This window comes from Ziziphus jujuba, chromosome 6, assembly GCF_031755915.1.
Source record: "Ziziphus jujuba cultivar Dongzao chromosome 6, ASM3175591v1".
NCBI lineage: Eukaryota > Viridiplantae > Streptophyta > Magnoliopsida > Rosales > Rhamnaceae > Ziziphus > Ziziphus jujuba.
Window position 1 is genome coordinate 4,896,165 of NC_083384.1, and position 15,447 is coordinate 4,911,611.

Genomic DNA, 15,447 nt, shown 5'->3' on the forward strand with positions numbered 1-15,447 from the left:
AAATGGTATCGCAAATGGAACTTCCAGCTTATTCAAAATATAATAATTATGTACTTATTAAAATTGTTATAACCCTTTTAATTTCAAAAACAAATAGTTTGATTGACCAATGCTATCATATTAATAGGAATTATTTATTTTATTTTTTAAAAATAAATACCATAAATAATAGTTTTCTCACTCGGCTATTACCTTATTTGATTAGGAATATGATTAAATATGTGTGATTTTTTTTGATGAAAATATATATAATAAAAAAAATAAAAATGGGAGACTACATATTATTTGATTAGTTTTTTTTCCCCAACAATTACAAGGTGCCTTTTTTTATTTTATTTTTTTTAAGCATGCGTTTTTTGTTTGATAAGAAAAAGATACACATCTCTTTGCACTACAAGCTATTCGCTAATACTATCTCTCCGCTTTTTTTTTTTTCGTATCTGGTGTGCTCACATTAACCATGCATTTTCATTGCTATCTAAAATAAATAAATAAATAAATAAATAGTAAATGAAAAAGTGTTAGTTTCATTATTTTTTCTTTAAGAATAAATATGTGTAAATCATGCTTTATTTTGATGGTAAGTATTAAATAATAGTTTTTGTTTTTTTAAATGTTTACTATTACAAAAAAATAAGCTCGCTATTCGTTTAATGCAATTGGATACATTATTGAAGTGGGACATATTTTTGATGTTTACTATTACAAAAAAAAAAAAAGCACGATCGTCGTTTACTACAATTAGATATATTAGTGAAGTATGGGATATATATATATATATATATATATATATCTATATATATTAATGACAATGCAAACCATTAAAGAGACTTTGATTTTTAACTTTTAATGCTTGAATAATCTAACAAAAAATATATAGCAAATGCAGTGTGTTTATAAAAATTAATATTTTATCAATTAACATATTAATATAACTAAAATAGTAAATTTAATTAGGTATAAACTAATCAAACAATGGCAAATAATATTTGGTCTATGTTGTTAATTTTTGTTATAAAATTAATTGCTAAAAAATAATGAAAGGATAATTTATTAAACAAAAAGAGATGAATGATATTTCTAAAAAGCTCAAATTTAAAGTATAATTAGAATTAAGCCAAGGAGTGTACATAAAATTTGCACTTATTTTAAAATTTTGTAATAAGATTAGAAATCCCGACCAATCACATAACAAAGAAAAACAAGAAAAGGAAGAGAAATAAGGAAGAAGAAACTAATAATGTATGCGATTTCACAAAAGAAGAAGGAGGAGAAACAAGCCAAGATATTAAAAAATGCAAAATGAAGAATGGCTCCGGCCACTATGCCGGAGACCACCAAGTCCATCGGCATCATCAGCCTCGTACTAAATTCTTCCATCACAAACAATGCACTCACTGTCACACCCACCATCTCTTTTAACACAACCTTGAACGGAATATCACGATCGCCGGTCACCATCCACCGAAATATCTGACCCATTAGGAGCCGACCCAGATGCCATACGTACTTGGACGATGAATCCTCGCCTTCGTTGCTATCTCCGTTACTCCATCGGCCGCCGTAGCCCCCGCCGTGACCGATCCCGTTGCCTGCGTTGCCTCCGGCGAATGCCAGTTGGAGTTTGCCGGGAAGGAAAATGAAGCGAGAACGGTTTTGGGATGGAGAAACGGAGGATACTGGGAATGGGTTGCTGGAGTTTCGGCGATCCGGTGGAAGAGGAGGAGAGTAACGAAGATGATGAGCTTGAGCTGTGGACGCCATTGTTGACCGTACAGCTATGGTCGTCTTTGCTGTATTATATGTAAGAATTTGCCTCAAGGAACATACTAGGAACAACAACAACAACAATTGGCACTTTGATTTTCAAGTCCGGAAAATAAACAACGTTATAATTAAGACTGATTCTTTCCACCCAGTCTTTGTTTATAGTTTAGTTTTGTCAATAAAGACTTCCTTGCTTGCCACCCTTCATGAGATACGTAGTTGATATATCATATAAATGAGTTGATTTATATTATATTTGGGGGGAAAAAGGAATCAAACTTGTCGACCAAAGGATCCAATTGATCATTTAGTTTTTGTCTTTTGGTATGCACCACGCGATCACTTATTTTATTACCCCTCAAAAAAAAAAAAAAAAAGGTAATAATAAATAAATAAGCGCATGATCAGTTTTTTATATGATGGGTTTCTATCTCCATCTCAATAGGGTCATCAGCCCTTCATAGAATATATGTATAAAATTATAAATAAATAAATATATATTCAGCCAAATTTTTATAAGGTTGATTTGAGAGTATTTCTCCTTTTTTAGGGTTTGAGTTGTTTTAAAAGATGAAATTAAAAAAATTATCTAGTTTACATTGTTAAATTTTAATATTTCATTAAATTTATATTTGGTTCATAATTAAATTTTAAATTTTTAGTTTTTAATATGGTTTAAGAACTAAGAAAAACTTGATGCTAAGAACAATCCAATAGGTATAAAGAATGTTATCTATATGTAAAATGATTGGAAGGGTTTTTAGTATATACAGGATAAATATATAAAGTTTTTATAGATATTCAATCTTCAAATTGTTATTCAATAATTCTGTTTAAATCTTAATTAATTAATAATATTTAAAGCCATCAGATTGTTTGACGTTAGCCTAGCTCTCCCTTTCATATGTGTTATATATATATATATATATAATTTTTTTTTTGTGAACTAATTAAATATAGAGTAAACTAATGAATGGTAAGCGCTATAGATGATTTTTTTTTTTTTGGGTTAATCTCATTTATACTCTCTCAATTTTGTTATAACTTTATTTATAATTTTTAACATTAAAAATTACTAAAAAGAATTGATAAATAAATTTTGAATATAAATTTTTAAAAATATAAATTTAATTGTAGTTAAGACAAAATTGAAAAAGTTTAAAATTTTTTTTATTCGGTGAATGTTACAGATTATTTTTAATAGAATGGTAGAAAATATTAATTATTTCTATTTATTTTATCTTATATTTTGTTAATATTTTTAAATGAAGTAACATTGTAGCAATTATGATGGGGTAGTCTGACAGAAAAATAATGGGACGGATGCATATGAGTTAAAAGTGTAACCCCTTTCAAATAAGTGCAGTGATCTACGTGTATAAAAAAGATGCAAAGCTTGTGGTCATTGCATTTTACTATTGTCATGTCAAGTTTTAGTGCAAGCGGTGCTTTTTATCTTTTTAATGACATATTGCAAAATTCATTGCTGGTAAATTTAGCAATAAATATGTAGTAGTCAAATTTTGATAATGGATTCCTCTGTAATAAAGTTTGTGGATCCGCCAACATTAGATACTCTTTTCTTTTTTTTTAATCTAATACTTAAAATTTATTATAAATTATACTTTTTAATTAATAAAAGTTGGTCAATGTGTCTGTTTGTTTGTCTTGTACGGTTTGTCTATATAACCCATTGTTACAATTTAGCTCGTAGAGGCAAATTTTATTTGATCAAATGGCCACAAAAAGCAGTTCAAAACTAAGGATTTTCTTCCTTCCGTTCATAAGTGCAGGGCACATGATCCCCATGGTAGATATGGCCAGAGTTTTTGCCAAACATGGTGACGATGTGGATGTTACCATCATCGTCACCAAAGCCAACGCTGCAGTCATCAACAAGAACATCGACGGCGACTTTAACGCCGGCCGCCACCACAACATCAGAACCCATGTCCTTCCATTCCCATCGGCTGAAGTGGGCCTTCCTGAAGGCATCGAAAGCTTTAGCTCCGAGAATAGCGATGAAACAAATGCCGCAATCCATCAAGCCCAGCTGTTGCTGCGAAAACCTATGGAGCAAGTGTTTTACGACATGCGACCCGACTGTATCGTGGCCGATTTGTTCTATCCATGGACTCTGGAGGTGGCCAATCAGCTTGGGATTCCTAGGCTAGCCTTTCGAGGTGGTAGCTACTTTTCTCTCTGCGCCGAGCATAGTGTTCGACTCCATTACAATTCTTCTTCATCTAATTCCCATGACAATGATGATGTCGTTTCATTGCTTGGGCTGCCGCATAAGATTGAGATGTTGACATCCCAGCTACCAGAGTGGAGTAAAACGACAACGAGTTTCACAGCTATAATGGACAGATTGAGAGAGACAGAGGAAAAAAGTTATGGGATCCTCATGAACAGCTTTCATGAGCTGGAGAGCGCTTACGAGGAGCATTACAAGACCACCATGGGGCTCAAGGCATGGAGCATCGGACCGGTTTGTTTTTGGGCGAACCGGGATTCTTCCCACAAAGCCCACCACAGGTTTAAATCAGTTGCCGATGGCGATGATAATGATCATCATCATCATGAGCTGATGGATTGGCTTAATTCTAAACAGAAAAACTCTGTGGTATATGTCAGTTTTGGAAGTGGAACCAAGTTGTCAGCGGCTCAGATTAAGGAACTGGCTCATGGCCTTGAAACTTCTGGTCATCCATTCATTTGGGTGGTGAGGAAGGAAGCAGAGCAAGCGTTGACTCCGGAGGGATTTGAAGAGAGGATAAGAACAGAAAGCAACAACAGGGGACTAATAATAAAAGGTTGGGCCCCACAGCTGCTCATCTTGGACCATCCTGCAACTGGAGGAATGGTGACGCATTGCGGTTGGAATTCCATACTTGAAGGCGTAAATGCGGGGCTGCCTATGATCACTTGGCCTGTTTTTGCAGAGCAATTCTACAATGAGAAGCTTGTCAAGGACGTTCTGAGAATTGGGATTGGTGTGGGAGTCAAACAATGGAATGACTTGGGGAAAGTGCCTAAGGAAGTGGTGAAGAGTGAGGACATTTCCAAGGCTGTGAGGTTTTTGATGGCTACTCATGATGAATATGATGGAGAACGAGCTGGAAATAATAATAAAGAGATGAGGATGAGAGTGAGTAAGCTTCAAAATCAGGCTAAGATGGCTCTGGAGATTGGGGGATCGTCTCATGCCAACCTCATGGCTCTCATCCATGATCTCAACTCCTTGAAGAGCATGAGGAATTAATATTTTACTTGCGGTCTGACTTTCTATTTCCTTCCATTTTCCCATGGTTTCAGTCGCTATGGTACTCTATATATTGCGTTGGTCTATTATTAATGTTCTTCAACTTGATTCAGGTTTGATCTGCAGATGGTCCAAACCTTTTTATTAGTTCTCCACAAATAAAAGTTATTAAATTTCTGTATTAAATGTTAATCCTTCGTTTGTATGCTCCTATATATATATATATGTGCGTGTATGTAGTTATTTTTTTGATGAAAAAATAACTATATATATATATATATAGAGAGAGAGAGAGATTTTAAAATCTCAAGTTTATTGACCTGCCTTTCATCCGCCCAAAAAAAAAAAAATAAAAAAAAAAATGGTTTACTGACATCCTTTAACATCATGCGTACATGCTTAGGGATATACATATAAAATGCATACAACCTAAAGTGAAGAATATGAAGAAAGAAGACGTTAATTATCAGCCTTTGACTATGCAAAACTGTTTGAGCCATATTTTAAAAACTCTGAATCATTTATCGTCCAAATAAATGTTTACGTCATGTCTTTTATTATGATTGTTATCAAATCCATGGGTTTCTTATTGAAGTTCTCTGTCTCTGTTTGATGATTTTTGTTTAAAGAGTCTGTTTGATGATTTAACTTATAGGTGAATGACGATGAGCCCTGCCCGTTGTAGCATTTTTTTTCCTTTTAATGTACCACAATACCACGTCATCAATTAAATATATTTATTCATACAATGATTAGGATGATAAGGATTAAATTAACGACAAATGATAAGGATTAAATTAACTACAAACATTTTGCATACAAATGTGAAAAGATATATGGAGTCAGATATTTTATTGATTTTTACTTCTTTTATTACAATTTGGGGGAGAGGGAATTTTCACACAGGTCTAAGTTTTGAATGCTGTATCTGGAGGTATATCCATATCAATGAATATAGAAAATTAATCACTTTGAGTTTTTATCTTTTAGCATGCACCATATGATCAATTAATTAAATATATGTATACAAATATGTACAAACTTTCTGGCTTGTTTCTTTCACAAATCAATCCTTTTACTACTACAAATTTGGCTACGGTCTCTTCGCCTTGACTCAAGGGGCAATTAAATATATAGAGGAAACTACAAAATACAAAAAATTACGTACAGGTTTACTACCTTCTTCCAATTTTCATTTTATTTTATTTCCCCCGGTTTTCATAAACCGGAAATAAAACAAGATTGATCTCTTTAATTTGGTAGCATCAGGAGTCAAATTCCGAGCATATTGGTTAATATATATGTGCGTTGTCATCTTTGGCCGAACCAAGAAACAAGATGATATGCAATAATTACAGATTTGAAAACCATACAGAAATGGACCAAAATCCTTACAACAAATTACTTCTCTCTGTCAAGTCAATGTCATCGAGGAGTGATGCTGGGAATGACGCCGCTGCTAAGATCACTTCCAGAAATGCTGGAGGACACGAATGGGTCGCGGGTAACATAGGATGCAGATGATGATGAAGATTCCAACTTGCTAGAAAATGCGGAAGCAGTTGATTCTGAGATGGTAGCATGATGATGATGAGGAGTACATTCTGGCATCAATTTGAGGATGTTTTCAAGCTCCCTCACTACATCTAGCATACTAGGCCGCTTCTCTGTCTTGTCATGGCAACAACTAAGAGCCAAACCTACAAACCTTTCTACACAATCTGAAGGATATGATCCCATTCTGCTGTCTATGATGGAGAACATATTGCCTGACTCATGTGCCATATTCACCTACATATAGCACACAAAATACAAAACATACATTGTTTTTCTGATCAAAATAAACTGGTAACATAGTTAAAAAAATGAGTCTTTGTGTTTATATCTCGCGAACAATGTTTTTGCCATGCATTATTGGTTGCATTCCTGTCAAGAGCTCCAGAAATACAACTCCTAGGCTGTAGACATCGCTTTTGTCTGTCAATTTATGAGTCAAGAAATATTCTGGATCAAGGTAGCCCTGCATCAAGTTATGGATGAAATACAAGTTGTTCATATGCAAATTAATCATTCATGAATATATATTTTTGTCATATAGTTTCCAAGTATTTGCAGAAAAAATTAGACGTACTGGTGTCCCCTTCACAATAGTAGATACATATTTAGGAATCCCTTCATCATCCTGGAGTGGTGCAAGGCGTGAGAGTCCGAAATCAGCCACTTTAGCTGTAAGGTTGGAGTCTAGAAGTATGTTGCTGGCTTTAATGTCCCTGTGGAATATAGGAGGGTCTGCTTCTGTATGGAGATAGAGAATGCCTTTAGCCGAACCCAGTGCAATTCGTAACCTCATACTGAAACTCAGGGTTCCCCTGGCCTTGTCTGTCATGGAAAATTGACAAGTTCATTGCAAACGAATTGAAAAGTTCTTTGTACGTATGATGTAATGGAACCAAGTGCGGCTATTTTCCAGCATAATTAAGGAAAAATAGGAAAATATAAAATTTTAATGGAACCAAGATGCAGAATAGAAGTTCAGGAACAATTCTTGAACGATAAATGCTGAAGATTTTTATACCACTAAGCCAGTCCCTCAAAGTTCCATTGGGCATAAATTCATACACCAGCATCTGCACAATCACCAAGAACACAAGTTGATGAATGATATTTACAAGTCCAGCAATCTTAGTGCATCTTAAAGCTTAACCATATAATATAATGCACGTTTATGAAGTTTCTGACAAATGCAATATTCATATTCCAAAAGGAAATGAGAAACATTAGTGAAATACCAGAAAGTGATTGCATGATTTCATATAAAAAAAGAAACATAATTGCAAATTAACTAGTTGGCGTATCAAAATTATGTAGAATGTGCATTCATCTCTCTTGCATATATGTTAGAGAAAATATAAATAATATGATAGCCTATATCCTATCAGCTTAAACATTTAGGAGAAGTGGTAATTCAACTATGTAGGATACTCCTTATCCATCAGAAGTCAGTCTTATGAAATTCTTTGGTTAAATTTGAAAAATAAAATCCTTTGGATACTCATTTTCGCAACTTCTACGAACCAGCTCAAGCAAAGACAAATAATAATACCTGCTCCTCTTCTTCATCACAATACCCGACTAATGAGACCAGGTTTCGATGATGTAACCTTGATAACAACTCTATCTCTGTCAAGAATTCTCTCTGGCCCTGCAATGATCCTTCTTCTGCACGTTTGATAGCCACGATCATATTATCAGGTAAGATGCCTTTGTAAACCTTCCCATAACCTCCTTGGCCAACTTGACTTGAGCTATTAAAGTTCCCAGTAGCCAATACCAATTCTTTAATGGTGAATGACCTCACATCATTAATCTTCACAGAAATCCTTGTGGCTGCAAATGAAAGAAAAAGGCAAAAAGGACTTTCTGTTACTTTCTTCGTCAATATTGCGATTTTTTGGTATCAAAATACTTCACTCCTAAGCACTTCTTATGAATGAGCTTACACATATTTTTCCTTGATGATGGAGTGTGATGGAAGCTGGAACATCTTGTGATTAGAAGCAAGACTATTGCAGCTGTAGAAACTGTTAGAGTTTGTGACCCGAATTCTTGTTGACCCGACCCATTAGGGTTTCTTATGTACTATATATTTTTGGTTTTCGGCTGAAATTAGGTTTTAGAAGGTATCGCGCAGTCAGGCTCACCTTTTGTACCAATCTTTCGATATTGGATTTGCTTCTCCTTGCCCGTGGTTTTTCCCGTCAAGGGTTTCCACGTTAATTGTGTGTTTGTTCTTCGCTTTCTTTGTTTCCGTTGCTATTTGTTTTTTCTCCCAATTCCGTAACAGAAACAACGGTGGCAATGGCTCCTATAACGATGGCAGCCAAAATGCCTTTAGTAATGCTTGCCCTTTGTACCTTACCATTCACTACAGCAAAGAAAGATGAAAACCCATCCATCAAAATAGTAGCATAGGAAAGGAAATTTCAAATATAGTACAGCTACAATATAATACAAATGAACTACTGGATGTTGTAGAAGAATGGAGATTACTAAGAAATACAGCAATAATACTCTAGCCAAGTTTCCAAGGAAAATACTATTATTTAGCATAATTTGCCCAATATTTCCACAAACTCCAAAGTTTCTTAGAAAATTAGGCAAAAGATACATACTATTTGAATAAGGCCCCAGGAGAGTGAAGTTGAGAAGCTCATATGGTCCAAAAAAATCAGTGGGAGGAAATTTCCACGATGTAAATTGGCTTCTTATCCGCTGAACATCACTTGCATTGAATATATGTTTGTCGCGATGGTCGTACAAAGGAAAAAGCTTCAGATTCATTCGTAGACGAGGCCCTTCTTCCCAGATAAATGAATCAATTGCAATTTGAGAAATGTTCAAGTTGACAGACTGACTTAGATAAATCTTAAATTTGTTCATATATGGAAGAAAATAAGAAAAACTGGGACTCTTTAGCCGATATCCAATTCTCAGTGGGGATGCACAATAGCATGAAACAGGGGAAGCTGGAACATTTTCAAAGTAATAATCATCGGGACATTCTTGAGCAGGACATATCATTTTTTGAGTTGAATTGGTCGAGTTTTCTGGGATCTCAATTCCTCCATCTTCATAACTACAAAACCGGCCTATGTTCTTTATGGTAGAGTTCTTGCAAATAGGATTATTCTCAAGCCTGTGGGAGAACTGCTACAATCATGAGAATTTGAGATCATAAAATCAAAAACAAGATATTCATGAGCAAATAATTTTATTTCATACAAAATCTGCATTAAGGATATTGCTCAAAAAGTGAGGTTGTGTATATATAACCTAGAATTAGAAGTCTTTTCAAGTGAAATGCAGTTATAGGCAGATGAGAGTTTTAGATATGACTCTTTTTATGGAATGTAATTCACTATGGTAGAAATGTTTGCTATAAGTTTTATTCTCTACATTATTATACTGATCTTCATAATCATGTCTGTACATTGCCTTGACAGTTTAACATAGAAAAGTAAAATATTTAAGCCTTCGCTAAGACTACACCTACTGTTAGGTAATATTTTATTTGAATGACACCCTAACGGTTTAAAAATGATTTTGTACAGTAAGCAGTATACATATATCTTCACCAACATTTATATTTAAAAATTGTGACAAGTGGTACATGGAGTGACAAATATACTGTCAAAAAACAAATGGGATCATAATATATTAAAAAAAAAAAAAGGAAAAAAAAAAAGGTCATTTAGATCATGAGATTGAATGAAATAGTGAATGTGAAAACGTACCTCAAAGTGACATTTGCTGGAGGATCAAAATCTCCCAAAATGTTTGATAATGAATTGTTTCGAAGATCACTACAGAAAAATAAAAGTAACATATAAATAAAGTGCTCTGAAAACAATCTAAAAGTTTTCTGGTGTAAGAACTTACAGTATACGTCTATTACTTGTAGTAAGGGACATCGTCCGCCATAGGCTAGAGGGCACAGAACCAGCCAACAAATTGCTCTCAAGTGACCTGTCCTCAGGATTACAAGAAATGAGACTCAAATATCAGTCCACTTAATCAGAAGAGATCCATGTTATAATATTAAAGAGTCATGTATAAATTTGTTTCAAATTACAAACAGGAACTCACAATTTTTGGAGAGAAGGAAGATCTGAGAAACTCATGGGAATAGATCCATTACGATTGTTATGTGACAGTTTGCTGCGACAAACGAAAGTGGATTTCTTTACAAGTTAAGTTATTAAAAGATAGTGAAGTTGGATCAAAGCTTATTGGCAAGGAAATATTAGAAAGCAGGAATTTGAACAAATAACGAGTTTAAATTGGGCACAAACATACATGGTTGTTATATTATGAGAAAGCTTTTGTGATGGTATGGGTCCGGTCAGATGATTCCTACTCAAGTCTCTGTAGCATTACATTAACAGTCAAAAGTTAGACAGGATTTACTGTCTATAAAAGATACAAATTGAAACCTAATTGCTAAACCATACTTAAACTTACAAATAGCTAAGGTTAGCTATGCCACTGAAATCAGGAACACCTCCCTGCAAACTGCAATTCCTAAGACTTCTGCCATGTCAAATGGAGAAAAGAAGAAACAAAAAACAGAGTACTATTAGTTTTGGTATTATCTTTTAGTTATTCCATTTCCAGTTTCTAATTATGAGTCAAAATGACTAAATTTCATAATGAAATACAAAGATGTAACAAAGGAAAATATTTTATTTTATTTTATTTTTTTTATAATACTTACAATTTTACTAATGTGGAAAGGCTTCCATAAGTAGCTGGAATCTCAGACCCTCCAAAATCGTTGTTATCAAGTTGACTGCAAAAAGAATATCAAAGAGATGTGGAAAACATCAGCACCACGTTCATTTTCTTTCAACTAGAAATTGATATAAAGGGCGGAGGAACATACAGTATGCGCAGCTTTGATAAGCTGGAGAATTCTGGTGGAAGCCGCCCAGAGAAGTTGTTATTGTCCAAAAGCCTGTGAAGAATTATTTTATTAATATCACCTCAACAACTAGCCAAAGAGTTTCACTACCAAAACAATTTCCAAATTACAGTAAAATCACAGAATAAATGAGTAAAGCTGTGAAAACTCACATGTGAAGAAGGTTGGACAATTTGGAAAACTCCGATGGAATCTCACCACTAAGAGAATTGTTGTTGAAGTGGCTGCAAATTTGCATCATGCAGATAAGACCCAAAAAAAATAAAAAAAAAATGCACACTTCTGGACCAACTTTAATTAGCATTTACCTTAAACGTTCACTTACATGTGTTTAACACTGAGCAAGTTAGCAAATGATTTTGGTATTGGACCTGAAAGTTGGTTCTGGTCGATTTGGAATCTCGTAAGATTCCAAAGATAGCCAAGCTCATCAGGTAAAGAACCTGAAAGTTTGTTTCCATTTAAGAGCCTGCATAAACAGTACATAACAGAGATGAGAGGAGCAAGACTCCATGAGAAAAGTTATCAAAACCAAATATATTAACTCAACTTACAAGAGGATCAGTGATGCAATCTTTCCTATCTCCTTGGGAATAGTGCCAGTTAGTTCATTCCACATAAAATCTCTTCCATAAGAAAAAAAGAAGAAAATGAGATATTAGCATCTTTGAAATGAATATTAGGATCAATTTCCGAACATGCTGACTAAGTCACAAGATCAATTATAAGATGTTATGACTCACAGTATTTGAAGTTGAGACAGTAAGCCAAGCTCAGGTGCTAAACTTCCTGAAAGATTCATATCCAGCAACCGGCTGCATCCATATTCAAATTAATAAGAGAGATGTCATAATTGAGAATCTATAGGAGTAATTCCTATTTAACAAAATTGGAAAAGATGTAATTTATATGAAAAACAACATACAGCTCCTGGACATGCAAGTATCCATCCTTAACAGTTGTATCGATACAAAAAACTCCAGTCCAGTTAGATACACAAGGATCCCCCTTGTTCCAGCCACTGAGATGCTTCAGAGGATCAATTAAACTGCACTTGACAGCTTGCAACGCCTTGACTGCAAATGGAAACAAATTCATAAGTTGATTCTCATATGAATCAATGAAATCTGTAAGAACAAGTTCCACATATACTCTTCGAACTTAACGATGCCAGTATAAATGGAGAATATTACGTAATTTTAAGATCTCCTTCTAGGAATGGGAAACAGAATCTAGTTTTTTATTCCAAGTAAAAATTGTAGAACACTAAAACTTGTAACAAATTCAGTGAAAGATAAACTTGGATACATGGTGGAAGAGATTATACCATTAATTCTTACTTCAACAGTATTGAACACGGTACGCAACAATGATTTGAACACTAATAAAGAAGAAAATAAGAGGACATGGAACAGATTTCAAAAGAGAGTTTTCAAGAGATGAAGTAACATTTGGACTTATGCAATTTCAAAACGGCTAAACATGTTATAATGAGTCATAAGAAGCAGTAGCAACTGACCTTCAGAAGGATCTGTAATTTGTGCAAGTGCGAGAAGTATGAAGCAAGAATATGACAGAGCAAGAACATATCCATAAACTCTCAGCCTGAGCATTCTGACACCCTTTTGAATAATTAAACAGGTGAGCAAATTCCAAATTGAGAAATCAATTAATTTTTGTATCCCACATCCCCCATACGTTCCCAAAGAGACAGAAAAAACATGAAACAATGAGGCAAAGCAGTAACTAATTAGCAAGTGTTGCAAATGACTTAGTTGAGACAAGTTAGAGTAAACAAAAGTGAAAAAAAAAAAAAAAAAAAGGAAATATGTTGACGGTAAACATTAAAGAAACAGTAAAAGAAAAAATAAAAATAAAAAAAACAGATGCGACACGTTGACTAAAAACAACCAAACAGGGGAATAAACTCCACAAGTCATGGAGCATTTCCAACATTAATTAGTGGCTCATGATTAGCACAAGGAACAGACAATTAGCACTGAAAATTCCCCAATTAAAACTATTGAACCGGTTTTTCACCCCTTCACTTCCTCCATCCATCCCTTCCTAGCTAATTAGAGATAAGAGAAATGAAACAATAATCAAACTAAGAAAACTGTTGCAGATGAAGACTTTTAGTTGAGAAATTGGATTGAAAAAAGTAGTACTTGAAAAAAAAAAAAAAGAAACATTACTAACAGATGGAAAAATGAAAACATTATTGACGTTAAACATAAAAAAAGTGAAAGAAAAAAAAAAAAAAAGCAGAGAAAAGAACCTTAGAGTTTGAGGGGGAGAGAGAGAGAGAGAGAGAGAGAGAGACCAAGTCGAGAAACATTGAACTAGACATCCGGTGGGGAAGCTGTTAAATAAGAAAGGCACAGCTTCAAAGTCGACTTGAGAACCCCCACTACACCCCAACTCCAAGTCAATGGAAAATTGGATTTGGAGGTGAGCTTCTGCAAGACGTACCGTAATGCATGGTTGTCGACATCCATACCATCATCATCAACAATTTATGATGATGATGAACCATGATGATCCATGACCCATGATCCATCGCAGTGAGCATCGTATAAGTAAACGGTTTTTTGGAGTCCTTTGCAAAAAGACAAGCAAAGCAGAGAGAAAAAGAAAGAGCCAGAGAAGTGAATGTGATGAGGCTGGCTTTATTTTATGGTCAGGGTTGGTTTTTGTCATTTTTGAAGAATATGTATTGCTCTGCTTCTTTCTTTTCTTTCTCCATGCACAGCTGCTTTTCTCTTTTCCTTTTCCTTTTTTATTTTATTTTTGTCGTTGTTGTTATTATTATTTTTTTTTAATATTCTGGTGGTGATTAATTTTATTTAGCGTTAGAGATATCTTTTGACGTCCCGCCACGTGTACTGAAACTCTCTGGATAGCGACATTCTTGGAGTTGACTCTTTTTGCATCCACCCACACTCAAACTCTGAAAACTCGCCACTCAACATAAATAACATTCATTGTGATCATCATCTATAATTAATCTGCTAATTTCTTCAATTTCACTATCAATCTCCTTTTCTTTTTAGTTTTCTTCCTATTTCCCAATATCAATTAGATGCGATTTTTAATTTTGTTAGTCAATTAAGCAGCCAATTAAAGTTATCAATTTAAAATGATTTCGAATTTCTTTTTGTTTGAGGGGGATATGAATATCTCTTTGCTTTCTTGTTGGATTTGGATTTATAAATAACGGAATGGAAATCCAAACTAATCAAGGAAATTTAGTTCTGGTTGTTTAGACTATTTGGTTGAATTATTGAATCTATGAGTGAATAAATTAGAGATGGAATTCCTTCTTATTTTTGGTTTTTGCTTAATTAATCCATAAAGAAAACTCACATAGAAACAGCTAGCGGACGTACAGATATGCAGACACATTAATTAGAGAGAACAAGTTGAATATAATTATAGAGACAAAGCAAAGGGAAAAAAATTAGGGGAAAAAAAGTGAGAAAAAGTATGAAATAAGATGAATATATTGGAATAGGTATTCCTTATCCCTAGTATCAAATGCTCATTCTCTCATTTTGGTCGAATAGTTATATCCCATAGGAATTCTTATATATCAACAACTCAGAAATGGGATAATGAACAACATTGCAAATGAAATACTTATATACATACATATATATATATATATATATATATATATAAATTTTCTTCTAGATTACCGAGCCTAGGATACCTTGTAACAGGATTATATACATATATACATATGGAGGAAAAAATTCATATATGAATATTTTGATTTTACAAAATTTAGATATAATTTTATAAAATTTCGAATATCAATATCATGTAACATATTATTTGATGTGTATCCTGATTTTATTAAAATAAAAATATTTATATTTGAAAAAGACAATATATATATATATATATATGCATATTACATTGATATTTACAA

The 15,447-nt window shown here is 33.8% G+C and overlaps 2 protein-coding genes across 2 annotated transcripts; one reads left to right on the plus strand and one right to left on the minus strand.

The window, feature by feature from the left end:
- Positions 1-3,583: 3,583 nt before the first annotated feature.
- LOC107431406 (soyasapogenol B glucuronide galactosyltransferase) lies at positions 3,584-5,032 on the plus strand. The gene has a single exon (XM_016042301.4). The coding sequence runs from the start codon at positions 3,584-3,586 to the stop codon at positions 5,030-5,032; it is 1,449 nt and encodes a 482-aa protein (XP_015897787.4).
- Positions 5,033-6,192: 1,160 nt separating this feature from the next.
- LOC107431381 (probable LRR receptor-like serine/threonine-protein kinase At1g06840) lies at positions 6,193-13,584 on the minus strand. The gene is made up of 21 exons (XM_060818262.1): positions 12,439-13,584; positions 12,257-12,328; positions 12,068-12,139; positions 11,839-11,982; positions 11,666-11,737; positions 11,475-11,546; positions 11,307-11,381; positions 11,054-11,122; positions 10,889-10,957; positions 10,679-10,750; positions 10,472-10,558; positions 10,327-10,395; positions 9,201-9,728; positions 8,875-8,932; positions 8,743-8,746; positions 8,533-8,604; positions 8,136-8,419; positions 7,608-7,659; positions 7,164-7,411; positions 6,918-7,052; positions 6,193-6,823 (listed from the first exon to the last, which is right to left on the minus strand). Exons 1-21 carry the CDS (start codon positions 12,609-12,611, stop codon positions 6,458-6,460), a joined length of 2,793 nt encoding a protein of 930 aa, XP_060674245.1. The 5' UTR covers positions 12,612-13,584; the 3' UTR covers positions 6,193-6,457.
- Between the last annotated feature and the right edge of the window lie 1,863 nt (positions 13,585-15,447).

What these genes read in the sequence shown, in the direction of transcription:
- LOC107431406 (XM_016042301.4), top strand. Translation starts at nt 3,584, where the DNA reads ATGGCCAGAGTTTTTGCCAAACATGGTGACGATGTGGATGTTACCATC.
- LOC107431381 (XM_060818262.1), bottom strand. Translation starts at nt 12,611, where the DNA reads ATGAATTTGTTTCCATTTGCAGTCAAGGCGTTGCAAGCTGTCAAGTGC. An exon ending in TACTTGCATGTCCAGGAGCT is followed by an intron (nt 12,329 to 12,438) that starts GTATGTTGTTTT and finishes ATATGGATGCAG; the next exon opens with CCGGTTGCTGGATATGAATC. An exon ending in TTATCAAAGCTGCGCATACT is followed by an intron (nt 11,382 to 11,474) that starts GTATGTTCCTCC and finishes TTCTTTTTGCAG; the next exon opens with TCAACTTGATAACAACGATT.